Raw genomic sequence first — 18,845 nt, forward strand, 5'->3', positions numbered from 1 at the left:
CATTTTCACAGTATGTAAATATATAAAGTAATATTTGTAATTTGTTTTATTTCGGCTAGAATAAAAGCAATTTTAAATATTTTATTTTTAAAATTATTAGCCCCGTTAAGCTATATATTTTTTCGATAGTCTACAGAACAAACCATCATTAAACAATAACCTGCCTAATTACCCTAACATGCCTAGTTAACCTGATTAACCCAGTTAAGCCTTTAAATGTCACTTTAAGCTGTATAGAAGTGTCTTGAAAAATATCTAGTCAAATATTATTTACTGTCATCATGGCAAAGATAAAATAAATCAGTAATTAGAAATGAGATATTAAAACTATTATGTTTAGAAATGTGTTGAGAAAATGTTCTCTCTTTTAAACAGAAATTGGGGAAAAAAATAAACAGGGGGGCTAATAAATCAAGGGGGCTATTAATTCTGACTTCAACGGTATGCATTTCAGGGGTCTGCAGAGTGGTCACACATTGTAGAAACTGTAACATGCTGGTTGGTCAGTTTGAATGTTTCAGATTAGTGTTTTGGTCACATGGTCAAGGAAGAGGGGGGGGGGGGGAGCCCATGCATTCTAACAGTGGTTCAGTCTCGTTTACTCTCTAGCTCATCTTCTGGCTCCCTCGGGCTCTCCTCTAAGACCTGTGCTCTCCCTCTCTGTCAGGGCTTGACATTAACTTTTTGATCCCCAGCCACTGTGGCTAGTCGTTTTCCAACTTCACTAGCCGTTCAACATTTTTACTAGCCACACTTTTGTTGTTGGAAAAATACATTTTAAATGCAGAAATTTGACTTTGACATGCTAAAATTACTCAATTTAGATGTTGTGTTATGTCCACATGCCTCCTCATTCATTTCACTTTTAGTGTGTGTTGTATATGAGCTTGCTCAATAAGCATGAGCAAATAGGTTGTCGCCATGCAATTAGTTTTTTTTTCCACACAACTTTTTACCAAATTTATCTCTGACCACACCAAAAATAAATAATAATTTTTTTAGCCACAAGTTTTAAATGTGTAAAAACAAGCAAAATATAGCTGTATACATGCACTTTTTGTTTTACAAAACCCTTCTTTAAAAAAAAAGACATTTAAAAAAGTATTTTCATGTATCTAAAATTTGCACTGTAATCTGTCCAGGCTAAAGGTCCCAGATCGCCAATTAACTACACATAAACGGGGAGTTAATCTCATATTAAAGAAACATTATTGTAAAAAAAATAATAATTATTATTACATAAACAAAAATAACTGTTAGCAAAAACATACCGTGTGTGATAATAAAAGAATGTACACGCGCACACGGTTAATGTTAGGCCTGTTAATAATCTGTTCAAAGAATAATTAAACCGGACGCAGTGACCACTCTTGTATACAGAATGTATATATTTAAATCTTGAGCTCTTGAAAGCAGCAGGGGCCTCATGTACGAAGACTTGAACTTTTTTTAATATGTTTCAGTCAGGGTTTACCCCACTGCACCATACAGAAGTTTGCAAGATCTTCACAAAAGGTTAATATGTGATGATTGTTTTGCTAAATACAAGTGCAGTATTAGACAACTGATGAAAGTATTCTGTTAAATTGATTGGAAAAGATAGTGGGCATACAAAGTACTGCCCTGAAGTGGCTGGTTTAAAAATAATAATAATAATTTTCTCTGTGAGCATTGTGTATGTTTCTTCTTCATATGCTCCATTGTCATGTGGTATGGCCTAAAGGTCAATTTTAGGTCCCTTTTCTTTCTGTATGCTTAATCTGGGTGCCATTTTTAGGAAATAGAAGATCTCCTATCATCGTTACGCAGACAATTTATTGTTTTATCTTTTAGTACAAGTAGAGTAGAGGTTTATTGGATGTGCTTTGTTGTTTTGATTAGATTAAAAGTTAAATGGCTTGTAATTTTTGCATTCAAATGAAAACAAAAGCAAAATTAACATTTTCGGCAACTCTGGCCAGAGGAGTTTCTGGTCCTCTCTGCCAAGGTCCAACCATATGTAAAAGAAAACTCTTGGGCTTAAATTTGATTTTGAAAATAAATATACAGTGACAAAGGATAGTTTGTTCTACCTGAAATCATTTGCTAAACTGAAAAGGTTTCTTTCCCTTAAAGATTTAGAGACTGTAATTATGCCGTGTTTGTTGTAATTCTCTTTACTGTGGCCAGTCTCAAAAGGCATTTCACCAACTGCTAAAACGCTACAGCTAGGCTTTTTACTGGAACAAGAAAGAAGAATTATATATCCACAATTTTACCATCTTTACCAGCTTTGTGTGCTTAGAAGTGATTTTAAAATAGCTGTAACCATTTAGAAGGGTTTATCTGGACTTGCATCAAATACATTGTTGACCTTATTGCTTACATTTCTCATAGATCAATTAGGTATACTAATCAGCGTCTACTTACTGTCCCACAATGTCAAACATGGGTCACTGTGAGCACCTCAGTGCTATGTGTCAATGCACCAACCCCTAGGCTACTGGCATCAACTACATTTTTATCTTTAATTTGCTCTATTCCCTTTCCCAGTTCTTCATCTGACCTATTATGAAACCGACACCCTGTCTCTGGCTATGAATGGTTGCTCAAAGAGGACATCAACAATGTAAAATTTGTAGAGGAAACTTGATCACTTTTTCCACTTAACCACAGCTTCTGTAATGGTAACATTTTCAGCTCTCTGTGGCTAGATTTATTTCAGTCACTAACAAAAATATGAAAGAAGATGAATACAAATGATTACACAAAACCACAATTAATCTCATGTCAGCAGCTCATGTCAGTGCCTGAAGCTCACTCTATCTCTCCATTAAACACACACACACACACACACACACACACACACACACACACACACACACACACACACACACACACACACACACACACACACACACACACACACACACACACACACACACACACACACAAACACAGACACACACAGACAGCGATGTTCTCTGAAATATACATGAGAAAAATAATCATACTTCTGTTGTCAAAAAATATTTTAATTTGAGTAGATTCCTTGTTAAATGACAATATTTTCAACTCAAGAGGTAGAGAGGTTTATTTTAGCAAGGAGTGAAGTGATATATTAGGTATTAATGTTTTAAGGTATATGAAAACGTAGGCAGGAATTAATATCAACCTCTGCATAAGCAGACAAGGTTTCTAAAGTTTGCCAGTAAGAGCTGAGTGATAAGACATGATGCATAAACATGCAATAAACACTAATTCAGAGTCAATAACACTAATTCAACTACAAACATATTTCACTAAATATTTCATAATATACAAGTTATACTAACAAAATACATTAAAACACATCTTATGCCTCTTTGGGATGACACTGAATAATTACAGCGCTAAGCATATACGAGTAAACCCCTTACAAATCTGTCTTTTAAATTCATATTTTTAATAGGAAGTTATACAATACAAGTTATACAATATACAAATTATATTTGTGCATATACATTAGTCAGAAAACAAGAGAAGCAAAAAGTAAAAATAAGAATGTAGTTGAAATTATGTAAGTTTTAAATATTTTTTTGCAATATTTTGCATGAATTTAATTGTATTATCTTTCAATTTCTAAATATGTTTGGTGACTAAATTGTAAATATATATATATATATATATATATATATATATATTACAGCCTCTTTCCCCTTTGTGTATTACTTCGCCCACATACAGCCAGCAAATAGCAGACACTATCTAAAGTTTAAAAGATGCTTGCTCAACTGTTTAACTGTCAGCTTATGATTTGAATCCAACGTGGAAGAAAGTAGTTCCTCATACAAAAGGGTTTTTGAGACTCTCCATGTTTAATTTTGTTTTTATATACACAATTATGCCGTCAAACTGTTGTATAAACACAATATCACACTCGTTGCAGTGCGATATGGCTGTATTTTGGCACTGGTGGGGGCACTAAGGCCGCACACCTCCCACAAGTGCCGATATACAGCCATATCGCACTACTCGTGTGATATTGCTCATATATATATCCTTTTAATAAATCTGTTTTGTTTAAATGCACCAAAACACATTGCCTATATTCACTGGGAAATGGTTACAAATAGTCATTTTCAAAATAGGGTGTACTCATTTATGCTGAGCACAATATTTAATCCGTATATCCTGCATTTTGCATTCTGAAGAGCTGTGAACGTTATATAGGTGCCTGCTTCTCAAAATTGCTGCTTACTCTTTTATTAAGCCTGTCCCATTTTCAAAACAAGAGTCCCACAAACATAGTAAGTATATTGTAAGCTTTAAACTCAAAAATTATAGGCAAAAATATTATTTTGTAATTGTAATTTCCGTATGCGTATTGAACAGTTGAACCGACGTCATACCAACAGCCAAGTCTCGTGGTATTCCTACTGGAGAGACACTTCCGGTGTAGATAAATTGTACTTGAATAACTTTAACAATTAACTACCTGCTAAAATATTTGAATGCTAAAGCCTCTTTGCAAGTTATGCAATGCACCATTTGAATAATGCGATGTGTCTGTTGCCTACAGATTTCTGCCTTCAAATGTCTTATTGATCAGTTAACAATCAAATATTTTTAAGCCACACGGTCATGAAACGTGAAATAATCATAAGTAAATGAATAAATTATGTTTACAGTATTTATTAAACAGTTATGTTATACAAACAAGAAAAATGCTAGGCACGCACAAATGAAGACTACAATAATGCAGCCCACATTGTGCCATTTTGGACAGGGAATATTTCTGGTAAACCAATACTCTTTATGAAAGCTGACTTTAAACATTGCTGTAAACATTGGGGTTGTTGTCATGTGAGGCATTAGATAAGAGGCGATCAGTATTAATGATTGCAATCTACTTGTAACAAACAAGCTATTAAGGAAATACTACAATTATTCATTGAGGAAGTTATTGTATAAATAGGAACTTTAGTGAAAATAATAAAAAATAGGATTAAATCACCTCACACATTTAAATGCGCACATGACTAACCACTCAAGCTTTTTTAGGTGTTCTCAAAAGCAGAAGCTATCATAGTTCCATAAACTTTATTGTGGCCAATGTTAGTAACAAGAAAGCATATTTTACCTTCCCATTTAATCAGCTATTGATGTTGTACCAATAATAATTTAACATAACAGAGCAGCAAATTAGAACGATTTCTAAAGAATCATCTCACACTGAAAAATGGGGTAACAATGCTGACAATTCAGTTTTGCAATAAAGAAATTAATACATTTGAAACTACATTCGGAAGAGGATTTTTAAAATGCGAACAGATATATATAAAATTCCAATTGATCCAGATCCATTGATGGGCATTTTTTGGTGTCGTACCTGAGAATATAGATCTCAGTAAAGATATACATTCAGTTATTGCTTTCACTATACTACTAGCAAGATGTTTAATGTTATTCAAATGGAAAAGAGTAGACCCACCAACACACGCTGGCTGGATAAATGAAGTGATGTCTTACATTCAATAGGAAAATATTAAATACATGATTCGAGGCTCGAAACACAAGTTCCTAGACAAATGGTCCCCCTTTATTAAATACTTTAAAGAACTCCCTGGCCTTTAGAATAAATTTATTTTTATTTAATTTTTTCTTCTATATGTTATTTCTATTTTGTACTCTTTGGATGTTACCAAACTCTTCATGTCAAATGATAGCATAGTTGACTAAAAATATGACATTATGTATGCCCTACTACTAACTTTGATATATCTGGATGGTTTTATGATTAAAGAGGATGTGACCGTTTTATTTTGTTTTTGTTATCTTTTTTTATTATTTTTTTGTTTTTATCTTTTTTTTTATTAAGATGCACCTCTTTTGTATATTCCTTCTTGTAGATGTTGGCAAGCCTCTCATGTTAAATGATAACATATGGACTGAACAAATATGGTACACTCTGTTTTCACACTGTCAACTCAGAAATTATATAGGAATGATATACATTTTATTTTTCAGTTTTTTTTTTTTCTTTTACTTTTTTCAATGTCGTGGTTGTGGTAGGGTAGAGGTAATGTGATGCTTTAAATTGTAAATGCAAAAAACTATATAGATAAATATTCAATAAAAATAAAAAAAACTACATTCAATAAGAAAATTTAATTATTTTATAATTAGTTACATTTATAAAAATTATAAATTATAATATAAATTATAATTTATAATATAAAACTATAAAAAAAAGTTAATTATTTAAACAACTTGTAATAATATTTTACAACATAAACCAAATAAAGGCAGCGTTTTAAATAATTATCAATTGTTCTGATGCCAAGACTTGTAAGTCAAGTTATTATTAGTAATTGTAAAATTGTCTCTCGAACGCTGAACCGGTCCAAAAAAACATGACGCATTCTTAAACCGCATACCACCCCAGACCATTTCCTTCAGTCTGTGGATTACAGAAATAGTTCACCTCTTCACTTAAGAGGTCTCTATCATCAGAACCCATGTGTTAAGCTAGCATTATAAAAATCACTAAGGACCAACTTTTTCTTTAATCTTTTTAATGCTTTTTTTTTTACAAAAAGTCATTTTCAAAGTCAAAAAACATTTTCTTTTTTACCTAAAGGTGAGACATAGTGTATTTTTGACACTGTACCTTCCTTAAAACTATATAATTAATACATGCAAATTATACATTAATATTTTAAGTTAACAAAAAATATATAATTTTACTAATAAATGTTTTAAACCCAACAGATAAGTATGCAAATATGTTTACATTATTCCATCAGCTTCCAGCTGTAATAAGAACCTCAGTTGTTACTCTGTACCACAAAACCAGTCATAATTGTATTTTTTATCATTGACATACAACAAAAAAAGCATTCCATTGATTTTTGCCTTGTTAGGATATGGGAGAATATTTGGCAGGGATATCTGAATCTGAGAAATTTAGGTTTCAAATGTAAAAGATAAAAAAACTTCTATGAAGTTGTCTAAATTAATTTTTTAGCAATGTACCCTCACTTTATTAGGTACACCTGTCCAACTGCTCGTTAATGTAAATTTCTAATCAACCAATCACATGGCAGCAACTCAATGCATTTAGGCATGTAGACATGGTCATAGTCTAACCTTAAGACGGATGGGCTACAGCAGCAGAAAAGCACAACGGGTGCCACTCATGTCAGCTAAGAATAGGAAACTGGCTACAATTCGCATAGGCTCATCAAAATTGGACAATAGACGATTGAAGAAACATTGCCTGTTCTGATGAGTCTCGACTTCTGCTGCAACATTTGGATAGTAGGATCAGAATTTGGCATCAACAACATGAAAGCATGGATCCATCCTGCCTTATATCAACATTTCAGGCAGGTGGTGGTGGTGTAATGGTGTGGGGCATATTTTCTTGGCACACTTTGAGCCCATTAGTACCAATTGAGCATCGTGTCAACACCACAGCCTACCTGAGTATTCTTGCTGACCATGTCCATCCCTTTATGAACACAGTGTACCCATCTTCTAATGCTACTTCCAGCAGGAAAATGCGCCATGTCATAAAGCGTGAATCATCTCAGACTGGTTTCTTGAACATGACAATGAGTTCACTGTAACTAAATGGCCTCCACAGTCACCAGATCTTAATCCAGTGGAGCACCTTTGGGATGTGGTGGAACGGGAGATTTGCATTATGGATGTGCAGCCGACAAATCTGCGGCAACAGCGTGATGATATGTCAAAATGGACCCAAATCTCAGAGGAATATTTCCAGTACCTTGTTGAACCTATGCCACGAAGGATTAGGGCAATTCTGAAGGTAAAAGGGGGTCCAACTCGGTTTTAGAAAGGTGTACCTAATAAAAGTAACCGGTGAGTGTACATGACTCTTGTAAATTACAGTAGGAAATATACAGTATATGGTCTTTACTTGATATTCAAATGGTTTTTGACACATACAGTACAATGCATGGCTATTGCCAATATATTGGCTATTTTGGCTATTGACAATTTCAACAGTTTCAATTTTGTAGTCCAGGGTCATAATTCTGCAGCTGGCCTTACAGTTTGGCCTTTTTACTTCATCTTTATTCGATAGCCCAATTTTCTTACTCACACAGTCATATAGTGTTTTCTATTGACTCTTTTCTTATCTGGAGGCCTACAGATCAGCCCTTCGACTGCCCACAGGAAAGAAGTCACTTCATTTGGTGTACTGACAATGACAACAATCAAGATACTGACAAGCAAGCACTACTGCTCAACAAACACAAAACAAAAAACATTCCCAGGCCTTCAATGATATACAGTATATACCACTGCTACTACTACCAAAGTATTAAAATATAATTCACATTTGTTTTGTCCTTTTAATTACACTATGCAGACTTCAAAGCTGTGATCTGAATCACATGTATACTGTATAAAGGAGTACTACCAATCTTGTTAGTGCAACTTCACAAAACAAACATGCAAGTTTTCAGTCAGAATAAACCTTTAACGTGACATTAAAAAAGAAGATATTTCCCTGTCTGCATGAATTCTGTGGGTTTGAACACTCTTTCAGTACTAAAGTGTTTTGGATTATAAAAAATGCAAATGTTGATTTTAAAATAGAGTTTGGTGACGTTCAGTACAAGTCAGTATATATAGTATATAAATTAGGTGGGAAGGTCAGTATACTGAAACCAGGCTGCAACATTCAGGCTTTGAGGTTCAGCAAATTTCCTGGAGCCGATTTAAGCTGTTCTCTGAGAATGTCCGATGTGTGTCAAGCATCAGTTTTTTTTTTCTTAAAAGCGAAAGCCTCAAACTTCCTCATTTCAAATTCAGACAAGAACTGTTACTTTAACACATCCTGCTGCATTAAATGACTATCCATGTGTGAAAAAAGGACTTAAAAAAAAAGAGTACCATTACTATAATACAATAAAGCAGACACACACATGTACACAAAATATGAAAACAATCAAAATAGTTTTTTTTTAGGTTTTAATGATTATGTTCTGCTCCACCTTTGCATGATTATTGCATAGCACTCCTGCTCTTTTCCTATTAAATTGCAAACCTTTTACAGTCTTATAAAGTGCATGCAAATGAACAGTGGCAGACACCATATTTGCATGTTGAAGTTACTTCTCCATCTGGTCAAAGCACAGATAAAGCTACAATCTTTCCTCAGTCATGATGAAAGACTACCTCACATAGCATCTCTCTGTGTTTTTGTGTATTAAATATTTTGCATAATACAGAATTTCAGAATACCGTATGATGGTGCGGATTATGGATTGGCTGATAACCATTTTTAAGGTTTACCACCTTTTTTTTAAAGTCAAGATAAAGTTAAAACCACCCAAAAAAAATTGTTATACCATTCCTATGGTATATATGCAAGTTTTTTGTTTGTTTTTACAACTATTTAATTTAATTTATCAGGGCAGCAGTATATCCAGCTGAAAAGGACCCTCAACATAAAAAGCTGCTGTTCCTAATTGTTTTAAATGCTTCTTAAAATAAAATATATAGTGCTCAGTGGGAGAAAAGGTTGTTGTCTTCAACCCAGAATTTTTAAAACAATATATTTTAGAGCAGTAATCACAAAACCGTGATATTTTAATCCAAGGTTATCATACCGTGACTTTTATAACGGCCCATATCTTCACTGTAAAAAAACGTAAAAGAACGAACGTTAAATTACAGATATTTACAATAGAATAACAGACGTTAAATTAGAGAAATTGCTTTAATTTTAATGTTTGGTCAATTTCTGTAATTTAACTTCTGTTATTTTACGATACATTACTGTAATTTATCTGCCTTTTTTCAGGTTTTCTTTCTGGCTCGCCAGCTGTCGAAATAAAAACATATAATTATGGATTTTTTTTACAGTGTAGTGAGGATTGCTAATAAGAAAAATGACTGACAGAACTAAACTAGCATATTTATGTTTGCATTTGAAACGCATCTACTGATTACGTTACGCAGACATAACTGTTGTAAATGTGTCGCCTTGCCTTTATTCATTTTCTTTACAAATGTATTTCAGCATTCCAACTCTAATGGCATATTAGCATAAATCTAGCATTGTCTGTTTATGACTTGAGCAGTTTTATGATGAATGACAATTGAAATTTGTGCGCATTTCAACTAGCCGTGACATACAATAAGCCATTGAATGCTGTGAATGAATAGACCAAAATTTACAGTGAACACAGAACTGTGTGATAGTGTGTGTGTGTGTGTGTGTGTCTAATCTATTCCACCCTGGAAGAGGCCAGAACCCTTCCACAAGTGGCCATTATACAACTGCACACAAGCATTTTTAGGAAGGCACAGAGACGAGCTTTATCTCACAGACGATTGAATTTCTATGCTTGAGGAAATGTACTATAGTTCCAAACTTTAGAAATGAAGTACGGTTACAAGCTAATTGCACAACTGTGGTGAGCACTTCTCTTTTACATACCTTCTCGTTCAGTCACTGAGAATCAAAACTACTGAAGAGCCAGCTGGTTCTTTATAAAAATAATGTATAAGAAATAATTCAAGCTACATGCTACAAAAGTAATGTTACTAATGAAATAATGCTTCACTGTTTTATATTAATATACAAGAACTGAATGCCTGGAATAATGAAGTTTGATCTGATATATGCAAGTGAAATAATGAAAAAAAAAAGTTCAAATTAAGCTACACAAGGTCACTTTCAAAATTTAAACTGAGCTAATCCATCAACAATGACAATAATATAATCGTTCTTGACATTAAAAGATGTTTGTGTCGCTTTTCAATGAACTATGGCTCTGTGTATAGTGAATGCTGCATGTAAAACTGCCACCTATAATAACATGTTTTACTCCAAAGTCACTTCATAACTTAAAGGGCTAGTTCTCTACATTTATCCAACTATCTTCCTTTTTACAGACACCTGCTTTATAAAAATGTATACAGGACTGGAACAACTAGAGCATGAGCAAACAATGACAGAATACATTTATTTTAGTGAACTAACCCTTTAATTTGAGTGTTTGAAAAGTATCCCGTGAGTTGATTTTGTAGTTGTGTGATTATTAGTCATGATGAATCAATGAGAGCAGTTAAAGCATTTGTTTATAATGCTACAATTTGGGTATTTCCTGAGTTTCTACTTAGTTGGTGTTTGCAGTTTAATTGAATTGAATTGTTATTTGACAGATATTTACAAGTATCCCATACATTTTAAAATAAAGTCCTGGGCTTGTTTCCATTGTGGTTCTCGCAGTTAAAAAAACAAAGTGTGCCTGCAAAATACAAATAAAGCATAACACAAACTGTACCTCCACATTTTAAAACAGTAACAAAATTATTCTTAAATGCATTCATTCATTTTATTTTTAGCTTAGTCCCTCTATTAATCAGGGGGTTGCTACAGTGGCATGAACCGCCAACTTATCCAGCATATATTTTACTCAGCGGATCCCTTTCCAGCTGCAAACCTATACACAAAACATAAACTTCTAAAATAAAACATCATCAACCACCATGAAAACTAATTATCCTCATCAAACAACCATCTCTAGATCACTATTTTGAACATCCTTAAGTCTTTTATTTACTTGATCTATTTTGGCAATTTGTTCCACATGACTGCACTTGTATATAAAAACATTTTTCCACACTAGACTTCTAAACTTCAACTAAATTAAAAATGAACAAATATTAAAATCTCAACCCCTAGTACTGTATGAATGCTGTCGCCTCACCATTTTAAAATAGTTCACCTATAGGAACCACATTATTAAACATTTTTATGTATCATTCCCAGCTTTAAAAAAAACCTACTCTTTTACTAACATTTAACATACCTAATTCTTTAAAAAACTCTGTGCAAATGTGCTCTAGGATGATTTTTTTTAATTATTCGTACTAATTTATTTTGTGCCTTTTGCAGTTTTTCCTTCATACTCTGTGAGCAGCTAACATACCAAAATGAGGTAGCATAATCAAAATGGGGTTGAATCAAAGCTCCTGCTGATAATTTTAAAGAATGAACATCCGAAAGATCAGCGGGCCTTGCTAAGAACCATTTTTTCCACATATCTTCATAACCTTTCTTGCCATAACATCTCCTGATAATTTATCATTAATTAAACATCGCAAATAATTTACAAAATTTTTTCGACTCAATTTTCAAATCATTAATCCCTACCACAAAAGAATCATCTTCCTTTAATTCCACTTTTGAAGCAAATAAAATAGCCCCAGTTTTACCTATGTGTAAAGAAAGTTCATTATCCAAAAACCAGTTGTACACATTTCTTAACTGTGAACTGAAATACTAATATTGTGGCATCATCAGCATAAAGATAGACTTCCTCTGAATATGCAACTTTTAAATCATTAATATATATAAAAAAAGAGTAATGGATCTAAAATACTTCCTTGAGGAACTCTAAAACTGATTGATAAGTGAGTAGATAAAACACCTTTTATGTCAACTCTCTGGCTCCTATCTGCTTGCTAAGTGTGACATCAAGCAAAGCGGCTTCCGGGTCCAAGCACTCTATCAAACTGAATGTAGAGACTCATTAAATGGTAATAGTAAATGGTTACAAAGAGATACATAAAGTACAGAGACTGTTGTGTACACCATGATTTTATATAAAATAAACTTTAAAGTGTGATATGATTAAAAAATGGCCATGAACGAATATTTTCTCAATTCGAATGAGTAGCGGCTTGGACACGGAAACAGTATACCATACGTCACAACTTAACAAACGGATCGTCCAGATAGGACTGAATCCACTTTAGGGATGCTTTTTTTGCGAGTTTATGCGCAAGAGCGCCCTCTGGCCTTTGGAGGACATTTACTGTTGATCATATAACCACGCTTTCCTGACTAAATGTTCATGACAATTACAGCTTTGCTCAATCAGGTTTGTGATATAATTTCGAATAATTGCCCAACCCTATTTGTACTGTACAGGTACTTTGATGCTTGAACTAGGCCCGTAATGATATCCATCTTTTGTTGTATGATATATTGCACAAAAATATATTGCGATAAACGTTATTATTGTCATTTTAGGACCATTTTATGCGTCTCCTTATATAATGTCAGAATGACAGTGTAATAGCATCACAATTCAAGTACACTCATCCAAAGTACACACAATATTTTATTCTTAAAATATTTAATTTAATTATAGTCAGTTTAACAATGTAACAATGAGGCATTAGAATCAGAATGTGAAAACGCATACCCTAAATACATGATATTAAATTGTAAGGTAAAAAAGTAACATAGACTGCGATATCTGCTACCAGACCTATTATTAGTTATCAGACACCCACATGAAAATATACTATAGTAATTTATAGTAAATAACATAGTGTTTTTGAACCATACTTACACTGACACCTCCAGAGATAAAGATGTCGCACAATCAGCTAGAATGTTGCTAGAATTGTTTTCTTTTTTATGTATGGGTGATATATATATATATATATATATATATATATATATATATATATATATATATATATATATATATATATATATATATATATATATATATATCATCACCCAAAATGATTGAGGTCATGTCCATGTGTTGTATGATGATAAGTCAGTATATTGATTATTGTGACAGTCCTAGCCTAAACAACAAATTCACAAACCTTACTAACACACTATAAAATAATATTTAATCATTTAAATATATATATAAATCAGTGTATTTATCAAAGGATATGTACAACCTGCAGTTCAAATTATCCCCAAATATGGCCAAAATGGCCTAGTGCATGACCCAAATAATACTACTGCTGTGAGAATTCTTCTTCAAACAGCAACGCCACCCTTAATGACAGTTATCTCAATAGATGGCTGCAGTGATTAGAAATGAGAGAGAGAGCGAGAGAGATGGGAGGGGGTAAGAGGTGGAGATTTAAGACCATTTTCTTTTCCCTGTTCCGAAACTCTACGTCAGTTTCCCTTTTTCTCTTCCACTGCCCACAAGCAGTTTATTCTTCCTAAATGGGCTGGGCGATATTTTCACGAGACTTTCATGCAAAACACTGTACTTTCCTGATGGTGTTAATTGCTGCACATCAAGGATTTAAGCCGCTTGGCACTCACATTTGCAAAAGGAGAAGAGAACAGAGATTCTCTCTTTATCAGGCCGTGGAATCATCTTATGGTTTTTTGTGAATCAGTGTAGGCCATTTCTTAAAGTCTCAGCCCTTATCTAGGTCAGACTCAAGACCAAACTATCCATGACAAATCCACCCAAATTACACTAGATGCTAATAAGTTTGTTATTAGCAGTGTGTGAATTATACATTGACTGTTATGTTCTTCTAAGTGCAAACATAAGTGTCAATTAAAAGACAAACTATGCCTCTAATTATACTTTACCTACAGTATATGCTATATGTAGATACAAACACTGACATTTTACAAAAAAGTGCCTATACGGCATCTAACGGTGCTCTAAATCTGACCGTTTTAAACCACTAACACCCCCCCTCCCATAATTCACACCCTGATTATTGGTAAAATTTTAACTTAAAATGCTTCTTATATCTCAGATGCAACAGATATAAAGCAGCTCAAAATTATTTTAAAACAAAAGAAAAATTACTTCGTATGAAAAGAATGATACCACATTAATCTATCAAATCCACAGAAGGTGAAACAGGGGACAGAATCCAGTATCTGAATGAGGTTACTGGAAATAATAGACTATTTAATCCATAAAGCACAGCCAGATTGCCTGTTTTATCGGCCACACCAACGCTAACTGGCTGAGATGAGATGAACCTAAGAAATTTGCATAGATAATAGTTGCACTTCTGGTTAAACAGAGCATCATGGAAAATATTCACATGCTTAAAATCATCTAGAAAAAAAATACTGCTGGTGCCAGACATCAGAGCAGAATCAAATTCAACAAGCAGATAGAGGAAACTATCAACTAACTAACATCACTATTTCTCACTGAAGCTGCGGTCAAGCTATGGGGAAGAACTTATAATAAGGCACAAAAGTCACTGACAACTTTCCTTGAACCAATTTGTGATTGTAAAGCAGCTGAAAACAAAACCTACACGATGCCTAAACCGAAGTTGCCTTTCAAATTATTTTAATAATAATAATAATAATAATAAATATTAGTAGTAGTAGTAGTAGTAGTAGTAGTAGTATTAATGTTGTTGTTGTTGTTGGTATTATTGCCATAAGTTATCCCATACAACACAATAAATAGGCTACTCAAAGTTTAAACGTAGTTTAGTCAGGATCATCAAATTTCCCCGTAAAGCAAATCGGGATGTGATATTTACAAGTAGATTTATTATATCCGAAAAAAAAACTAGCTACTTTGAACAATACGTTTTGTAAAAGTAGACGAAAGCAGATTTTAAAAAGTATCAATCAAAAACACTTACCGAGAAGAGCACAACCAACAAGACAGTTACATGAAAAACAACGGCCTGAAGTAGAAAACGTTGACCCATCGTAGCAGAAAAAAACGATTTGTCACTTCATATTTCTATTGATTTTTCAGAAAAGTTTGTTATTTATATCGTGTACAACAAAACGGCTGCTGAGGCGCGCGTTTATTCATTCCTACTTCAGGTGCTCCTCAACTTTCTTCTCTTCACTCTGCTTGATATGGGCGTAGCAAACTGGTAACCCCGCCCTTTAGTGTATTTTTATTATTTTGACACTCAAAATAATTTATTATTATTATTATTATTACTACTACTACTACTAATAATAATAATAATAATAAAAAGCTTTCTCATGCAACACAAATCCTTAATGCAACTTACTGTTATCAATACATGCTCACAGTTTAAACGCAGTTTATGCCAGGATCATCAAACTTCACAGTAAAACAAATCGCTACAAAAGGGAATTAAACAATGTATGTTTAGCCACACAGGATGTGATATTTACAATTAGATTTAACCCATAAACAAGTAGCTTCTTTGAGCAATAAGCTTTGTAGTAGAAGAAAGCAGATATAAAATCATCTGTCAACGAAATCTTAAAACACTTACCGAGACGAGCACAACAAACAAGACAGTTGTACGGGAAACAATGGCCTGAAGTCGATAATGTTGACCCATCTCAGCAGAAGTCGGAATAAGAGTCTTTTGTTTTTTCTATCGTGTAAAATAAAACCGCTGCTGAGGCGCGCTGCAGCTCATTCCTACTTCAGGTGCTCCTCAACTTTTCTCATCTTCACTTTTCTCTTCACTGCTTGCGTAGGGAACTGTTAGCCACGCCCCTAGTTTCTTTTTAGGCTTTAACCAGCACAAACTACATCAGCATTTATTACAGCACTAGCGGACGTTCACCCTAAGAAATTCCTCTTGCAAACGACAATGTAACTTAGCCTAAAAACAATGCAGTCAAGTAGCTAAAGTCTTAGAAAAGTTCAAATATTTATATAGCTTTTTTATAACAATTTAAAACGGCAAATTTTAGCGCTTTTTTATTATTTAATAAATTCTATTCACTCTTTTTTAAATTACATAATACATAAAGCTATGGCACCGAAGGTTTAATAACTAAATTGGTGTTTTTAAAATATCTTAACATCCTTATTATTTATTTATTTATTTATTTATTTATTTATTTATTTATTTATTTATTTTTCATTCATTTTCTTTTCTGCTCAGTCTCTTTATTTATTTATTTATTTATTTATTTATTTATTTATGTGAAAGTGAGCAAAATGTCTTATGCCTAAAGAATAAACATCTATACCTTAAAAAATGGTTGCCTTAAAATTGCCTTAAAAGCTGAATCAAATTAACCTTATATGAGTCTGTTGAACTTATATAATGTTCAACTGACTTAAAACAGTTTGCATAACGTATAAATTAAGTTAGAACATGATTAACTTAGTTTATTAAGTTACAATGAACGCAAAGCATATGCTGTCAAGACTAATTGATCATTTTTACATTGCAATAATGTGGTATAAAATTACAATACAGTTTGAATGAAGTTAAATTTTTCTGGACCCACTGTTAATTGGCAAATGTTTGTTCTTATATTAATCATAAACTTGCTTCCTTTTAATAAATTACACATAAAAAAAGACTTTGGTATCCCTTTATATGATGGCAGAGTTAGCATGTAGTTGCAATGTAACTTAAAATCAACTAAATTTGTTAGGGAGGCCATCAAAATAAAGTGATACCATCCAGCAGGCACAGGACGTCAACATGACATTAGATTGACGTTGTACCTCAACATTATGGGATGCTGCATTTTGTTTGGAAATTAAAATTGGCTTGACGTCAGAACCCAACATCAGGCCGACGTCATTTTAATTACTTTCCAACACAACCTAAAAACAACAAAATATCAACGTGTAATGGTGATACAACTTGACAATGTGTGGACATAACCAATAAGACGTCGGTCAGACAATGAATTTCAGTTGCCATACCAAAACGGCAGTATTTGACATCAATATGTTGTGAGTTTAAGATGTTGGCTCAAAGTTTTTGGTCACTTTCCAACACAACCTAAAAACAACAAAATATCAACATCATTTCACGTCGTTATTGGATGTCAAAATAGCATTGTCCTTAGACGCTGGTGACCTAAATCAACCTAATATGAATATACTATGACATTGTGCGTCTGCTGGGCAATACTTCTTGTCTTGTGTCAATTTTCTTTGCTAAATGTATTTTATTTTACTGTAAGAGTCTTTAAAATTTTGAAAAAAACAAAAAAAACAATGTGATTCACTATGGAAAGCAAACATGTTCAAACATTATAAGCAAACTTAATTAAAAACAAATTGAGATCAGTACAAACAAGAATTCCAACTTACAGTAAGTGTTATAGAGAATATATATTTACTCTGTGTTTCCTTCAAATTATTAATAACTTATTTCTTCAAGTTATTCATCACATTTCCTTTAGGTCTTAAAAGGTCTTTAAATAGTCTTAAATTTACTTTCACGAAACCCTTTGGAGTCTCTGCGTACACATTTTTTCAATTCACTCACTCCTGTGAATCCACCCATGTCATGAACCAGGTACCAAACATTTTCATACCCTTTCAGGAAAGAATATTCAAATGTTGTCTAACTTGTACCCAAATAACATAAAAAGCCAATCTTTGTCTAAATCAAGCATAATAAATAGCGGGATTTGCTGGTTGTCATTAAAAAAAATCCATTTACATATCAGCTTCCTCAAAAAGAAAATAAATCTTCACGCACCGTTGTGCAAGAAAAACTCTCTCAACTCTTTATTTCTTTATTCTATTTTATTGGCTGTGCCCACTAAGGAACAATGATGTGAATTGTACGTGTATTTTTGTTGTATACTCATGGCATTTCTGCCTTCCTGTTCTTTAATTAGGACATTTACACTTCCGGCTTCTAAGCTCTAGATTGAAAGATTACCTTTCCATATAATTCCAGTGGCTTTGATGAGCCATTAAGTCTTACAGTGCAAAGATTTCAAGGACATACTATAGTAGTATTTAACTAACTTGTGCAGGCAGTTGAGAAACAAAGCATTACTTCAATTAAAATGACCTTCCAAACATTAAGTAAGCATTTAGGAGGTGTTTGTGCATACTGTCAGATAATCAAAACTTTACAAAAATATATATATATATTTTTTTTTTTTTTGTTTTGTTTTTTTGTTTCAGCTGAATAGATCAGCAGCAGTCTTGATTATTTGTTACAGCAGGCCCAAAACAGTGCTTCATTGTGAATGCATTTGAGCACAGTTTTATCTGCACTGTCTTGCACTTTTCTCTGTTGCAACAGTTGCATTTTGGGGGGTTCTCAGTCGTGTTCAGTGAACTATGCAGTCTCCAGGGTAACAGAAAGCACGAACA

The 18,845-nt window shown here is 33.2% G+C and overlaps 2 protein-coding genes across 7 annotated transcripts in view; one reads left to right on the forward strand and one right to left on the reverse strand.

Moving 5' to 3' along the window:
- Positions 1 to 16,206, reverse strand: part of ptprja (protein tyrosine phosphatase receptor type Ja) — a 57,616-nt gene extending 41,410 nt beyond the window's left edge. For 3 of the 5 annotated variants that reach the window (XM_087259540.1, XM_087259539.1, XM_087259542.1), the window contains exon 1: positions 15,409 to 15,607. In XM_087259540.1, the coding sequence (XP_087115666.1) occupies positions 15,409 to 15,477 (69 nt within the window). In that variant the 5' untranslated portion in view covers positions 15,478 to 15,607. 5 annotated transcript variants of the gene reach the window in all.
- Positions 1 to 18,845, forward strand: part of esyt2b (extended synaptotagmin-like protein 2b) — an 846,120-nt gene that overhangs the window by 252,018 nt on the left and 575,257 nt on the right. The window lies entirely within an intron of this gene.

The sequence above is a fragment of the Danio rerio genome, chromosome 7 (assembly GCF_052040795.2).
Source record: "Danio rerio strain M-AB ecotype USA chromosome 7, GRCz13ab, whole genome shotgun sequence".
In the NCBI taxonomy this organism is placed as follows: domain Eukaryota; kingdom Metazoa; phylum Chordata; class Actinopteri; order Cypriniformes; family Danionidae; genus Danio; species Danio rerio.